The sequence below is a fragment of the Marmota flaviventris genome, chromosome 12, assembly GCF_047511675.1.
Source record: "Marmota flaviventris isolate mMarFla1 chromosome 12, mMarFla1.hap1, whole genome shotgun sequence".
Classification (NCBI taxonomy): domain Eukaryota; kingdom Metazoa; phylum Chordata; class Mammalia; order Rodentia; family Sciuridae; genus Marmota; species Marmota flaviventris.
In genome coordinates this window covers 109,823,238-109,838,865 of record NC_092509.1, presented here as the reverse complement: position 1 = coordinate 109,838,865, position 15,628 = coordinate 109,823,238, and the positions used below count along the sequence as shown (strand labels likewise).

At 52.6% G+C, this 15,628-nt stretch overlaps 1 protein-coding gene across 1 annotated transcript in view; it reads right to left on the bottom strand.

Moving 5' to 3' along the window:
- Positions 1 to 7,187: 7,187 nt before the first annotated feature.
- Rgs5 (regulator of G protein signaling 5) overlaps positions 7,188 to 15,628 on the bottom strand; it is a 49,903-nt gene continuing 41,462 nt past the window's right edge. Inside the window, exon 5 of the mRNA XM_027922873.2 lies at positions 7,188 to 11,522. Within this exon, the coding sequence (XP_027778674.2) occupies positions 11,361 to 11,522 (162 nt within the window). The 3' untranslated portion in view covers positions 7,188 to 11,360. The remainder of the gene's footprint in view (positions 11,523 to 15,628) is intronic.

Genomic DNA, 15,628 nt, shown 5'->3' with positions numbered 1-15,628 from the left:
TCCAGGAGTCTGAATTACAGTAAAAGTTGAATTCTCAGTCTCAGAGGGTCTTTCTTACTAAATCTAGGCCACTCACTGGGTAGAAATGGAATTCTTAAAATGGGATCAGGGCATATGCCCAGGTTCTGAAGCAGCTGTGGACCTTGGATGTCTGAATTCTACGCACTGCTCCGGGTAGTAACGCCAGCTTTCCCACCTGCCTGTGGAGGGTCCCAGCTGCCCACACCCCACTGCAGTGGCCTCCTTTCAGATTGTTACCTTGTGGAGCTGTTGGCTGTCCTGCTTCCTCTTCTTGCTTCTTTACCCATAGCCAACTCAAGTCTCAGGAGATTTCCAAGAGCAAGGTAAAAAGTGTGAGCACTGTGGTGCGAATGAGGCGCCCCCAACCTCCTGTTAATATAGGACATTCAGAGGTAAATGCCCAGATTGTGAGAGCTGCGAGCTAACCATCCCAGTGCCAGCGGGCTGGCTGGGTGGTAATATCAGCAAGTGGAGTGTGGCCAGGAGGGTGCGTCCCTGGGGGCTGCCCTGGAAGGGCTCCTTCCCCTCTCTCCTTCCCAGATGCCATGTCCTAGGCTTCCCTCCACCCCACCCTCTGTCAGGATGTGCGGACTCACCTGGGCCCAGAGCTCTGGAGTCAGCTGATTGTGCTCAAAACCTCTGAAATTGTGACCTTGTAGTAATTTTTCTTTCTCTAAGCTGTTCTTGTCAGGCATTTTGGTCACATGGGGAAATCTAGGTTACTCAGAAACTGGCAACAGAGAAGTGGGCTAGTTACTGTGACCAACCCGAACAAGTGGTTCAGAAACCTCTGGAACTGGTTTGCAGGATTGGGGAGAAGTCTAGAGACACAGGCTGGAGAGGCCTCAGAATGCTGTGAGCAGAACTGAATGGGCACTTTTGATGGGCTTCCAGGAGTGCGAATGGCAACAGCAACGCCGACAGCCAAGAATGCACTGCTAGGCCTCAGAGGGAAAGGGGACTACGTGGGAAACTGGACAGAGGCCATGCGTGCCATGTTCTGGCTAAGAACTTGTCCATATTTGCCCATGTCTGAGATGGTGAGGGTGAATTGAAGGGAGTGGACTAATTAATCTGGTGGAAGAGATTTCAAGGCAGCATGTCCTTCAGGCCAAGGCATGGACATTTCTGGCAGTTTTGGCTGTTTACTGTGAGAATCAGAAGCATAGCAAAGAAAAAGGATTTTAAAAAATTACAGTTTAGTAAAAAAAAAAAAAAAAAACAAGTGAATCTGCACAAGAAGAGTGAAGTTGTTGAGACATTACAGTCACTTAAGAATCATAGGTACCTCAAATACCGACTACAGGAGAGATGGTCCCAGGGCATCTCAGGAAATGGCAAGACCACACCCATTTCAGGCTCAGGGGCGTAAAAGCAAAATGTCCTTTGAGAAGAGGACAGTGGGGCATCCTGCTTGCACAGGGGGGCCTAGGAAGTTGTTTTTCCTCACTCAATCACACTCGCACTCAGAGCTGCCGCAGACATGGCTCCTGGAAACTTAGCTTCGGCTTGAGATAGTGGTGGACCTGGGGTCCACCACGTGGTGCTGGTTCAGCAGATGCTGGAGTTAGGGGCCTGGAGGCTTCCACCAAGATTCAAAAGAAGGTCTGGAGGCCAGGCATTTGGCCCACCCTTCTTCCTAGGCCCCTCTTCTTCCTTCTGGAGTGGAATGTCTGCTCTGTGCCAGTGTATATGGGACATGTATGACTGGATTCTGAGTTCCACTAGGGCTCAGAGGCAAGAGTTTGCCTGGAGTCTCAGACGAGACTTTGGGGCAGCGCTGGGACTGATAAGACTAAGGGGGTCTGGGAGATGGAGCTTTTGGAAACCAGGGACAAAGCATTATGTTTTGGGTACCAGGAGTCCCTAAAAGCTCTGAATTTGAAGAATGTTCAGGTAAAATGACTGGATTGTGAGAGCTGTAGCCTGGTCAGTCCATCTTTGTTCGAATGGACTGACTGAGTGGTGACTGTAGGCAGGTGGCCAAGGCTGGAGGAGGTGGGTCCTTGGGGTGTGCCATCTTCTGTGTGCCCCTCGGCTTCCTGGCTGCCATGAGCTGAATGCTCCCCTCCAGCTCCCTTCTGCCGTGATGTTCTGCCTCACCTGGGCCCACATCAGCCATGGACTGAGCCTCAGAAACTGTGAGCCCAAATAAACGTTTCTTCCTCTAGCTTGTTCCAGTCACATGTTTTGGTCACAGCAATGAAAAGCTGCTTAACAGAGGAGGTGTGTTATACTCCAAAAGAGTGGCCTGATGTTATAAACTTGTATCAATGGAAACCTCGAGTGTATGTGTGCAAATGGATCCTAAAGCTTTAGGATCAAGGTGGAAGAAAATAAAAACAGATAAACCCAAATTTATGGGCTCCCTAGGCAGAGATTCAAGAATGCACACTTTAGTTCAAGGGGATAGAAAATTGTTTGGTCGTCTGACTTAAAAAGGCTCCAATGGTGGCTTTCTTGAAACGTGAGAATCCCCCTGGCATGTTTTAGCTCAGGGAATTGGGGTGCTGGGCTGTTTCTTCATACAAGACCTTCTTAGCCATCCGAGTTCAGAGGAGACCTCTACCAGGTGGGTGCTGGGAGCTCTGTGGTGGCCGGTCCTGTTGTCACAGGTACAGTGGAGACTGCACAGCAGAGTAGGGTCCTAATATAGCCCTAGGCATCAGAGCACTGGTAGCATGGTCATCAGAAAAGGTGGGAGGGGACCCAAAGGGACAGTGGAACCAGCAGCAAATACCAGAGTCTGGTGTTGGCATTGCCAGGGGAGTCCATGGGCGGCCCTTAGTCTTGCTTGATCTGTATACGTGGGATTTTAGTAGACAGACGTCTGAGTTTAGTTCCCCAAACAGAATCCCCCTCCAATGGGCTTGGTGGGCCTGGGGACCAGAAGGCAAACTGGGCAGTGGGAAGAATCCCCTGGGTGGTCCCCTGACCCACAAGTGAGGGCTCCTTTGGCTGAAGACACTTGGCCCGCTTGGCCCTGCACCACCAGCAGGCCCAGAGGAGCCAGAGTGTCACAGACAGGGCCTCTCTGGGTGGACCGCTGCTGCCCGCTTCCGAGTCTGCAGTTTCTTCCTAACCAGGGAGACAACTCTGAACCTGTCTGCTCCGGTGTGTCTGCGGGATCTGCGCAGAACATCTAATCTCCCTAAACTGCTTCAGCGTTCGCACCCATCCACTGAACACCTGCCCGAGAGCTTGTGCCTTGCCGCAGGCACCTCCGTGCCCTGCTTCCTGCTGGGAATAGGGAATGAGGCCTGGATCTGGGTCAGGGCAGCGGCACCACACCTGGCCTGTCTCCTGTGGTCACGGCAGCACTCTCACCTGCCCCTCACCTCTGTTCCTCGAGGTCACTGAGGGGATGGGAAGAAGTGCTGTAACAGGCCTGCAGAGCACGAATCTTTATTTTACCTTCCTTAGTGCCATTATTTCAGAGAGGGCACTGAGAAGAGGAGTCTGTGTCTAGAGGAGTGTGGCCAGTGCCTATGTGGCCTTCACGGATGTCTTTAAGAATGGGTGAGGGTGGGGACCCTGGCTCCTGAGGAGCACCAGGATGGTGTGCAGGGCAGCGGGTGCAGGAGGACATGGCAAGGGGTCTGCTGTGTGTGCAGGTTCTGGGGAGGATCCTCCTGTAGAGTTCCACCCTCCCGAGCCTCAGCACATTGCTCACCGCCTAACTGTGGAACTCGGTACTTCCCCTGGTGTCTGTCGAAGGAGCCAGGACCTGCAGGGTCAGGACTCAGTGAGGTGCTTGCATTCAGCACCTTCGAGGAAGGCTGAGTGGTTGAGGCTCTGACAGCAGGTGGCAGGGAGGCCAAGGTGCAGAGTACTCCCGAGCTTCCTGAAGCAGAGGTCAGGAATCGGACCAGGTCCTGGTGTTTACCCTACAGACTGCGGGCTGCAAAAAAGGACCTTCTTTGTGACTTGTCCACAATCCCTCAGCATCTAGAAAGTTCAGCTGTTTGTCTTTTGAAGCATAGGAATGAACTTTTCCACAGCAGCAGATTCATCAACTCTACCACAGTTATGGAAACCTGGTCTGTCTGGGCTGAGTAATGGGCGAGCTGGAAGAAAAATGTCTTCAAACTTAAAACTGGGGCATGCGGCCCACCAAGTGTACATACAAGGAAAGAGAACAGCAGCTGCCCTGGAAGATCTCTGGCCTTTCACTGCTGCCTGCAGAGCCCTCGGCAGACCTCGGCAGCCCTCGGCAGGAGGGGTCTACGCATTCGCACACTGGCACAACCATCTTGCCAGGGATCTTCCCTCTGGGCACACAAAGGCCCAGGGTCTGAGCTCTTTCACCAGCCCTGAGACCTGCACAGAGCTGAGCTCCTGACCCTGCCACAGGATCGTCTCACTGGTCAGCTCTCCCTGGGCATCTTGCTTGGCCATCAGAGCTTGGGGGAGAGGAATGATCACCCATGTTCACTTTGCACATGAGAAGTCTGAGTGTGGAAGGTCAGGGACTTGGTAGAGTCATGGGAAACCCTCAGCTACCTGAGCCAGTGAGACGATCCTGTGGCAGGGGGCTGTCTGTGAGGAGCAGGGGTGGAGGGGCAGGGGCTGTCTGTGAGGAGCAGGGTGAAGGGGACAGGGGCTGTCTGTGAGGAGCAGGGTGGAGGGGACAGGGGCTGTCTGTGAGGAGCAGGGTGGAGGGGACAGGGGCTGTCTGTGAGGAGCAGGGGTGGAGGGGGCAGGGGTCTCTTAGGAGCAGGGTGGAGGGGGCAGAGGTCTCTTAGGAGCAGGGGTGGAGGGGGCAGGGGCTGTCTGTGAGGAGCAGGGTGGAGGGGACAGGGGATGTCTGTGAGGAGCAGGGGTGGAGGGGACAGGGGCTGTCTGTGAGGAGCAGGGTGGAGGGGACAGGGGCTGTCTGTGAGGAGCAGGGTGGAGGGGACAGGGGCTGTCTGTGAGGAGCAGGGTGGAGGGGCAGGGGCTGTCTGTGAGGAGCAGGGTGGAGGGGACAGGGGCTGTCTGTGAGGAGCAGGGGTGGAGGGGGCAGAGGTCTCTTAGGAGCAGGGTGGAGGGGGGCAGGGGTGGAGTGGTGCAGGGGCCTACTCTGAGGAGCAGGGGTGGAGGGGCAGGGGTCTGTCCGTCAGGGGGCAGGGGTGGAGTGGTGCAGGGGCCTACTCTGAGGAGCAGGATGGAGGGGCAGGGGTCTGTCCGTCAGGGGGCAGGGGTGGAGTGGTGCAGGGGCCTACTCTGAGGAGCAGGGTGGAGGGGCAGGGGTCTGTCCGTCAGGGGGAGGGGTGGAGTGGTGCAGGGGCCTACTCTGAGGAGCAAGGTTTTCTCCTTTTCCTCGTGCAGCGCAGTGCTCTTTGACACCAGCTGAAGGACATCTGTCACTGGGCCAGGAAGGCATGTGGCCATGGCATGGCCTGGATTTTTCTGAGGGAAAGCTCCTCACAGGAGGAATCGATGGCCTCTGAAGATGGTCTGTCCTGACAAAGACTTGGAAGACATTGCTGCCCATGGTCCTGGGTTTCCCGTGGAGGTCGAGGGTCGGGATGATCAGGGAGGTGGGGGTTCTGCATGTGCTGACAGTGGCCGGCCGGCCTCTCCAGGCCCCTGGGCCACCCTGCTGCCGGCTTGGCATGACTTCAGCCTGGCCGAGGAACGTCTGTGAAGCCTTCTGGCTCCCACACGTCTCAGGACCCGGAGTCCCCTGGAGCTCCTTCTTGTCCCCTTGGAGAAACTCAGCAGGCTCCAGCTGCTAGGTTGGGGGCCTTAGCTGCCACCTCACTCACTGGCCCTAGCTCCCACTTACTGGGCTTCTGGGACTCAGCTGCAGCACACGGGCTTCAGGGAGCAGAGCAGATCCAGGTGCCACCTGGTCTTCCCATGGTTGACTTTCCCCCCCGGCACTGGAGGGCGTTGCTGGCTCAAGCGCAGCACCCTCACCCCGTCACCTGCCACCAGCAGCAGCCCCAGTGGTGCAAGTGACTTGGAATTGTGACCTCAAGGAGGCGACCCTGAGGCCTGTCTGCCAGGATGATCCAGGACCGCCCCAGCAAGCTCTACTTTTCAGTGACATTTTTATCTGTGTCACTGTTTTAACAAGTTAAAACCAGAGGCATGAAAATGGGAAGTGCAGGAAGCAGCCCAGGGACTTGCTGATGGGCTGACTGAATGGCAGAACCCAGTGGAGGCCCTGGGAGCCCGGCTGAAAGTCAACATTCGAAAGAGGTCCACGGGTGGCATCATTTGCAAGACCCTGATGAGTGTGCTTTGGACATCTGAATGTGGGAGAGCCTGCCTTACCTGCCTGGTGGGGGCAGAATGGGCTCCCACTGGACAGGGCCGGTTCTGCTCAGGTTGGGGCCAATAACACCAGCCTCTTGGAGTCGCAGGTGGCTCCTCTGATCTGGTGGACCAGACAGGAGCCTGGGAGGCATCTGATCTCTGAACCCTGCTTTACATGTGTTTTCATGGTGGCCTGAGAAAACCTCTTGCTTGGGGGGAGTCAGAAGTGTCCGTGATCTTTATCGTACTGGAGTTTCTTGGTGGAAACTCCCAGAAATGAACCCAACCAAGATGACTGCAGTGAAGAGGCAGTGTTGGAGTGATTCAGGGTGTTGCACCTATAGGCGATGCAGCCGGGCCCATAGGAGCAGGACTGAGAACCTGAAGCCTGCCGAGGCCAAGGCAGGCGCGTCCCCATCTCTCCCATGTCCACCTGTCTTCTTGCTGTCTCTGTCTCTTTCCATGTGGCTTCCTATCACTGCTCCTATTTTCACTTATTTTCTGCATAAGCTCTGCCCTTCCACTCCGTCTGAGTCTCACTAGCTTTGTGACCTCAGCATGTCACTTACCACATGTCAGATCATAGAGGTGCATGTAGCCCTGTGTGCACAGGATTTCAGACCCTTCACTGGCTCAGGGAGAACAAGAAGCCATCACCCTCACTGAGCATCACAGGGTCCACATCAGTGCTGTGCTGTCTGTTCTCCCAGGGGTGACAGCAGTGACAATACTTACTGTCACCCCTGCCAGAACAAAGTGCCATCAGAGAATATGGACATGGCACTTTGTATCTCCTCTGTGGAGTCCCGCAGGTCGAGCTGTTCCAGCTGACTTCTCAGGAAGGGCACCTGCACCCTGGGAAGGAGGACCCTGAGGTGGCTGTCACATAGATGCCCATTTAATGTACACATGCCACATGGTCACAGATATGGATGTGGTGCTTTATTTATCAAGAAGCATGAATCACATAGTATGTAAAGTGTTGGATATAAAAACCAGAAGACAGACATGACTCTCCCACAGTTACCAGCTGTGGACAAATGCTACATGTGGGGAGATGACCCTTCCCTTCTGCTCTCTTTGTGGCCGTGGCTGCTGGAAATGTCCAGGGAGATGCAGCTTTCTAGAAGCCTTCAGCTCCCGAGTCCTGACACCACGTGACATGAAGAGGACTCTTAGCAAGCATATCAGATAATCACTCATCTGCAGGGGCAAATCTCTGCCCTGCCCTTTGCCCACCACAGCCTGCACTCCCCGGGTGGCCAGGGAAAGCTCTGCGTACACCGTGGCACATTGGGCAGACATGGTGGATGTTTCCTCTCGTAGAGGGAAGAAAGGAGACCATCAGAGTGAGGAAGGAGGAAAAGCAAGTAAGATCAGTGATGGGCAAGAGGCTGGCTAGCGTGGACATGAAGAGGGTGGCTTCATAGCTTCTCTTCTATAAGAGGAGCCTGCTAGATATGACACAAAGGGACACTCCACAGGTCTCCAGTGTGTTTATCCTGCTCATCTCTGTGTGCCATGAGTTCCCCTCCTGGACACCTCCTCCAGGGAGCCCTGGCCCTGGCAGCTGGGGTGGGCAGTGTAGGAAGGCCTTTCTGTGGGTACTGGGTACTGACGGCTTGGTCTGCCACAGGACCTCCTTGGTAAATCATGTCAACACAAGCAGAACATGACCCAGCAAATGACAAACACACACTTGTCTAGCGGAAGCAGAGACTGGACAGCTGGCCAGACCCTATTACAGCTCAGGGATGCACCCTGAGCCCATGCAGGGCTGCCTGGCCCCAGGTTTGAATGCATCTGTGTTGAAAACTGGTCTCTCCACTCTGCCCTCTGGTACCTAAGGCAAATAGGGAAAGAAGGGGGCGTCCACTCTGTCTTTCCAGGGCCAACAGCTGGGGTGCTGGCTTGAGGTCTCCTCCGGCTCCACTGAGTCAGGGACCCACCCTGCTGCTCTACAGTAAGACGCAGCTGCACTGGCTACCAGGCTGGGTTGCTGCCTCCTGGCCAGTGGGCTCACCTTACAGGTCTTGGCCTGCTAGAGGGAGCAGGGGCAGCAGTAGGAAGTCACTTCCCCAGGACACAGCTGCCCTTAGGTGACCTGGAGTCATCACAATATGGGACAGGTGGCTTGGCGAGGCCTGGGGTGCTCATTACTTCTGAGCATATTGTAAATGGACCCCTTTTGTTCTCTGGGCAATGATTAAGGTCACCCTGTTGAAATGAACTATGTACCAAGAGCACATCACTAAGTAAAACCCAAGACTTTAGAGAGGATAAAAAAAAATTCTTCATCAAGTTCTTCTCCCTCTGCTAAAATCTGAAATCTGCTGAATCTAATTTGTACAGTCAAGTGGTACACAGGTGTGGAGAGCGGAAGTAGGACATTGACTTTCACCTGGTGACTGCTGCTCTGAGTGAGGTCCGGGAGCCAGGGCAGCGCCATGTGCCCAAGCTGTTGGGTGGGGGTTACAGGAGCAAGCCCCGCTGCAGTAGCCGAACACCATGCGCAGCTTCCTAATCTGCTCTAGAATCCAGTCTCCTTGTCCTGCTCTAACTTAAACCTCATCTGCCCAGCCCCACCCTATACCAAACCCAGGCAGAACAGCCACCAACACCTGGGCCACTGCACCGTCTCACTCCATCTCCTGAGACCACAGCCTGCTCCAACCTCCCTACTTCCCAAGTCCTCCTGCAGGGGCTGCGACTCCAGGGGAGGGAGACCGCCAAAGCCTCTCAGGCTCCCGCCATTCACTCAGGGCAGGGCAGAGGAGTGGGAGAAAGGGATGCACATGGCTCCTGGAGAGCTCCTCCCACTTTTCTAACTTCTCAGTTCCCCAGATCTAAAGGAATGTGTTTTCTTCCTGTTACCATGGAAACAACTAATAACATGGGGTGTTGTTTTGTTTTTCCAAGTTTCAAAATACTTTCCAAACCTTTCAGAATTTCTTCTAGGGCAGTTTTAATACATTGGGTTTCTCATTTCAGGCTGGAAAATTTATGTTCCTTGCACTACTTGTATGCTGGAAGAGTTTCTGATACGACCTATGTATTCTGCTCTGAATGTACAGCTACATGTAGGTAAGCAGAGCATGCCTGGCCACATCCCAGCAAGGTACCACTGGGGCCCTTCCTGCGCTTTGCCTCCTCCTCCCCTACCACATCTGCCACAGGTCTGCACTGGCTTGAGAAGCACCAGCTGCGATCTGCGATCAGCAGACCTCTGGGTGGAATCTGTAATGTCCACTTCAATCTCTGGGTGTTTTCAAATGCTTGGTATTTAAAATAACGTGGATAAGATATTTAAATTTTTAATTATTTTTTTCTTAAAAATGTTTGGCATTCAAGAAAAAACGCAAGTCACCTAGATTTTTTGGTCGCAACATTTCTAGCTGCATGAGAAAGGCAGGTGTTGGCATTTCCCTGACTCAAAGCAGAGCAGTCAGGTGCTGGGGAAGAGGGTGCCAGCATGCCCTGGAATTCCTGTCTGAGCTCCTGTCAACCCACACAGATGCACAGCTGGACTCACACACACAGCCTGGTCCCTGACTGCCCTCAACTGACACAGGGACTTTCACCTGGGCTGCACAAGTCCATCCCCCTGCAGATGTGGTGCCAACTCAGTCACTCCAACCCACTTCCAGTCAAGAATTCAAACACATTATCCCTTGAAATCACAAAAACACAAAGGCCAGCACACTTGGGTTGGCCCTAAGAACAGTAGCACAGCTGCCGCTCTCCGGACGTTCCTAGGGGATTACAAGCAGGAGCTGCACCCATGAGAAAGGAGCATGCACATGGGCAGGAGTGAATGTAGGACTGGACAGGGTCACCTTCCCCTGGATTCCCCTCATCACCTCCCTCTATGAACTAGCCCTGTGTCCTCCTTGATCTCATATACATGGTTCAGCTTGATTTTGCTTATTACCAAATTATGTGAATCATCAATAATGAGATGATTCACATAATTTGGTAATAACTACTACAGTTCAGGAAAAGTCTAACAACGTTTATGATAATGCAATGCATAATCAGAAGTTCAGGTCCACGATACAGCGTGGCCTATGCCTTAGCTGTGCAGGAGGCAGGTGGGGAGTGAGCCTCAGCCTCCAAGGTAGCCGCCACTCAGGCAGGAGGCAGGACAGGGTGTGGTCATGAAGGGCTGGTAGCTTTGCAAATTGCAAACTGCAGGGCCCCTTGGAACTGCCTCTCCTTGGAAGCCTGCAGTGGCAACCACACTGCCCTCCAAGGATGATGAGCCTTCCAGTCAGCCAGCCTTCACTGACAGGGATATTCATGCCTGGCAACCACTGCAGGCCATATCTACCCTTGGAAGTGCACGCCCTCCTGACACCTAGAAGGCAGTCACTCCAGGGAACAGCAGCAGCTTTATAAGATCAGAGAATTTTTGGAATTAATTGTACCCTCACAAGGATTTCAAATAATTTGGAAATAAAAATTTTGGTCTACATCCCATGAACATGAATACATTTATAAAATAGCCCATTGTTGATCTGAGGTCATTGATTTAAAATATAATTGGTAAATTTATAGGGAGGAAGTGAGGGAGGGATAAGGACAGAATTAGCCTGAATCGTATTTGGATTGGTTTTATACAAACACATATTTGTGGTTGTATCTCAACACTATCCAGCAAATATGAAGATGCTTGAAGGGAAAGAGCAGAATTTTAAATTCACTTTAGAATTAAACATCAATAAGACTCTTACCACCTCTTCTGACCAAATTCAGGAATGAAAAAGGGGTAACTAACTAAGGTCCCTGGAAACCGACTTCCCTTCCACACTCCTCAGCTGGTGCCGGTGGCCATCTGCTATCTAGGCCACACTTGATGACACCCTGTTCTTGTCTTGCACATGTGTCTGAGGCAGGACCATCTGATCTGACTGGGGCTAACAGAAATCAGGCAGAGCTTGATTAAGAATGGAGCAGAGGCAGAGCCACTCCAAAGCAGTGGGCCAGGATGAGCAGCGCTTGGCCCTCGCTGCGCACCGTGAGCAAAGCCTTGGAGGGTAGGTGGGTGTGCAAAGGGCCGGCTACGGTGGAGGGCATGGCTCAGGACCAGGCCACTACTTGACCAGCTCCTGATAGAACTCGGAGCGCAGGAAGCGAGGCAGTGAATCCTTCTCCATCAGGGCATGGACTTTCTTCTGGGCAGAGTCAAAGCTGCTCAGGGAAGGCTCCACCAGGTTCTTCACCGTGAGGTCCTTGGTGAAGTGGTCGATGTTCACCTGTGGACCAGAAGCAAGGCTGCAGGGTCAGCCCAGGCTGCAGGTGGAGAGGGGCGGAGAAGGAGGCTGAAGGTACCAATAAAACACCTGAGGGAAGAGTCCTAAACAGGGAGAAGGCCGGGTGAGTCAGCCCTGAGGCCAGGCACGCACACTTCGGTGACTCAGACTCTCCCAGCCGCCCTCAGACCCCGGCCCCACCAGAGCCTGCACAGCAGGCAGCACACTGTTGAGCCTAGCAAGACCAAGGAGACACTGCTTTACAGAACACACACGCACACACAAACACATACACATGCTCACACACATTCATGTGAACACACACGCACATGATCATACACATACACATGAACACACATGCATGTCTGCACACACCTGCAAATATGTACATATGCACATGCTCACACACATACACATGAATGCACATAAAACGTGCACACATGAACCCATACATATGTGCACACATGCACCCACATTCATGCATGCATGCGCACACACACACCTGCACATGATCACACACATGCACCTGCACATGTGTACACATGCACATGCTCTCATACACACATATGAACACCCATGCACATGTACACACACATATACATGTGCACACATGCACCCATGAACATGCATACACATGTACCTGCACATGTTCACACCTGCACACGCTCACACATGCACATGCTCACACACATACACTTAATCATGCTCACACATGTACACACATGCTCACACATGCACATGCACACACACGTACATGATCACATATGTACATGCACACACAGACACACACCTGCATGTGTTCACACATGCACATATTCACACACATGCACCTGCACACACATGCACATGCTCACACAGCACCCACACATGTACCCATAAACATGCTCACACATGCACATACATGCACCCACACATATGAACATCATGCACATGCATGCTTGCACACACACACACACACACACACATGCACACACATAGAATGTTCAGTGGCTTTGAGACCAGAACACTAAGGAGTGTGTCTGAGCCAGGGGTCTTGCCACGGAATCCCACACCTTTCTGCCGCAGCATCTGCTTTCACACCTTGCAGAGGGAGCGGAGAGAAAAGAAGATTCTGACCAGGGACCATGACCTCATCCATGACCTCATCCATGACCTCATCCATGACTCTAGAAAATCAAGAAAGTGAGGAAACAGGAGAGAATGATCACATAGCTGCTGACAGTTGTTGAGTGGTTCATCTTTGCCAGTGGTGTGCTCTTCCTGTGGATAAACTTGGGGACCCTATAACCACATCAAGAGGGTACTGCCATCTGTCTTCATTTCTCAGCTGAAACAGGTGTGGAAACAGTATGCGATTTGCTCAAGGTCACAGTGGTGAAAAGCAAATCAAGAAGCCAGCAAAGCCATGGAAGGTGGTGGGCTCACACGTGCTGTGTGCAGGGCCACGCACTGCCCAAGCTGGGCATCACTCATATCAGGACTGTGTGGCCGGTTCCCCTGTGGCTGAGCAGGGCACAGCCTCAAGAACATGCCTGAGTGTGATTTGAAAAGTATGTTTGTACTTCACAATATGCTTCAATGACTCTCAAGGGGTCTGAGTGTAATAGAGAAGAAAACAGAATCAAAAGGGCCAGTGGTCCTGAGTTGGAACCCTGGAGGAGGTTTGAGGGTCTCTCCTGGGTTTACTGGAGGTCCCGCCACTGAACAGAGCCATTTCCGGAATTCAGAGACTTAGGAGCAGCAGTAGGCTAATCAGAGACTAAGGCAGGTCTGGGGAGGACAGGGCAGGAAGACAGCAGGACTGAGCTGTGCCTGTAAGCTCAGGGCAAGTGCCCGGTACCGGCCTGGTGGAAGAGCAGTGGTGGGAGGGGAGCAGCCTGCAGGAGGACAGGGCCAAGACCTGCCTTTCATGCCAGTTTTCTGGCTGGCAAGCTCAAACTGCAAGTCCAGGGGCAGGAGTCTGGGCAGAGGGGTGGCCACAGCAGACTCCTCTATTCTCGGTTCAGAGTTCCTCCCACTGTATTGGCACCTCCTTTCTCCACAGAAAAGTCTTAACTGGGTGGCTCCAGAAATCTTCACAGTAGCTGATTTTAGGACTGTCAAAAAAGAGTCTCTACAAAAGAGTTCAATGTAGATTAACTTCCTATTTTCGAGTTGCCCACTTTTACTTGGCCACTGGCCGGGAAGAAATCAGCACTGCAGGTGCTGAACGCCCCTTTACTTGTTTTTCACAAACCTGTACCCAGTATAGTAGTTTGTAGAAGTGTGTAAACAAGGCCTCTGGCCTTGAGCTGGGCTTCACAGAGAGGTCTACCCTTCTAAGAGAAGTTACAACAGGGCTCCATGGTAACAGCTGGCAGGGGGAGGGAAGAAAGGGGAGAAGACGCTCTCCCCTCCTCAGGAGCTGTCCTTGAGGGGTTAACATGCCCAGAACAGTGAAAGAAAAACTGCTTTTATGTGAACTTCTACAGATTGTGAACTTCTGAGCCCCTCCCCTTACACTCTGAAACTCCCTGAACTCGGGGTTCAGGGGATTGATTGATTACAGCAAAAGCTGTGCCCTCTGAACATGCAGCCAAATAAAACTGTTCCTGCTCTCTTTAGTGCCTTGCCTCCTCCCTACATCAATAACTTAAATGTAGGGCTGGGATTATGGCTCAGTGGTAGAGCGCTCGCCTAGCACGCGCAGGACTCGGGTTTGATTCTCAGCACCACATAAAAATAAAGGCATTGTGTTGTGTCTATCTACAAAAAAAAAAAAGATTCTCTCTCTCTCTCTCTTTAAAAAAAATATAAATTAGATGTAGGCAAATGATGCAATGCACAAGTTGTTTCCGTATCCAGCTACACATGGCCATTTCATTTTAAAAATCTTAGTTCCAATCTCTACGATTGTATCTCTCAGACAGGTCCTGAAAAGCGAGCTGAAGTAAAAATTCAGAGAAACAAAAAACTTGGATGACTACTTTTTGTAATATAGATCAATCTTTTCAAATTGAAAAAGTGAATATTTACATCAAAATGCAACATTAGCAAAATACATTAAACATAGATGAATGCAAAACGTCCATAGTCAAGAGAAACAGGCTCTGAGAGAACACAGGCCTGAGAGAATTGCACAAAGCCACACATCTAGTATGGGTCTGCTGGATACAGGCATCCACTGACCTCAGGAACACTAACCAGACAGTCCTGGTGTGCCAATGCCAAAGAAGGATCCACCGCTCGGCTGTCCTGCTCTGGCTCATTACCAGGGGCAGGATCCACCTCTCTGCTGTCCTGCTCTGGCTCATTACCAGGGACAGGATCCACCTCTCTGCTGTCCTGCTCTGGCTCATTACCAGGGACAGGATCCACCTCTCTGCTGTCCTTCTCTGGCTCATTACCCAGGGGCAGGATCCACCTCTCTGCTGTCCTGCTCTGGCTCATTACCAGGGGCAGGATCCACCTCTCTGCTGTCCTTCTCTGGCTCATTAACCAGGGGACAGGATCCACCTCTCTGCTGTCCTGCTCTGGCTCATTACCCAGGGGCAGGATCCACCTCTCTGCTGTCCTTCTCTGGCTCATTACCCAGGGGCAGGATCCACCTCTCTGCTGTCCTGCTCTGGCTCATTACCCAGGGGACAAGATCCACCTCTCTGCTGTCCTGCTCTGGCTCATTACCAGGGGCAGGATCCACCTCTCTGCGGTCCTGCTCTGCCTCATTACCAGGGGCAGGATCCACCTCTCTGCTGTCCTTCTCTGGCTCATTACCCAGGGGACAGGATCCACCTCTCTGCTGTCCTGCTCTGGCTCATTACCCAGGGGGCAGGATCCACCTCTCTGCTGTCCTGCTCTGGCTCATTACCAGGGACAGGATCCACCTCTCTGCTGTCCTGCTCTGGCTCATTACCAGGGACAGGATCCACGTCTCTGCTGTCCTGCTCTGGCTCAATACCAAAGGGACAGGATCCACCTCTCTGCTGTCCTGCTCTGGCTCATTACCAGGGGCAGGATCCACCTCTCTGCTGTCCTGCTCTGCCTCATTACCAAAGGGACAGGATCCACCTCTCTGCTGTCCTGCTCTGGCTCATTACCCAGGGGGCAGGATCCACCTCTCTGCTGTCCTG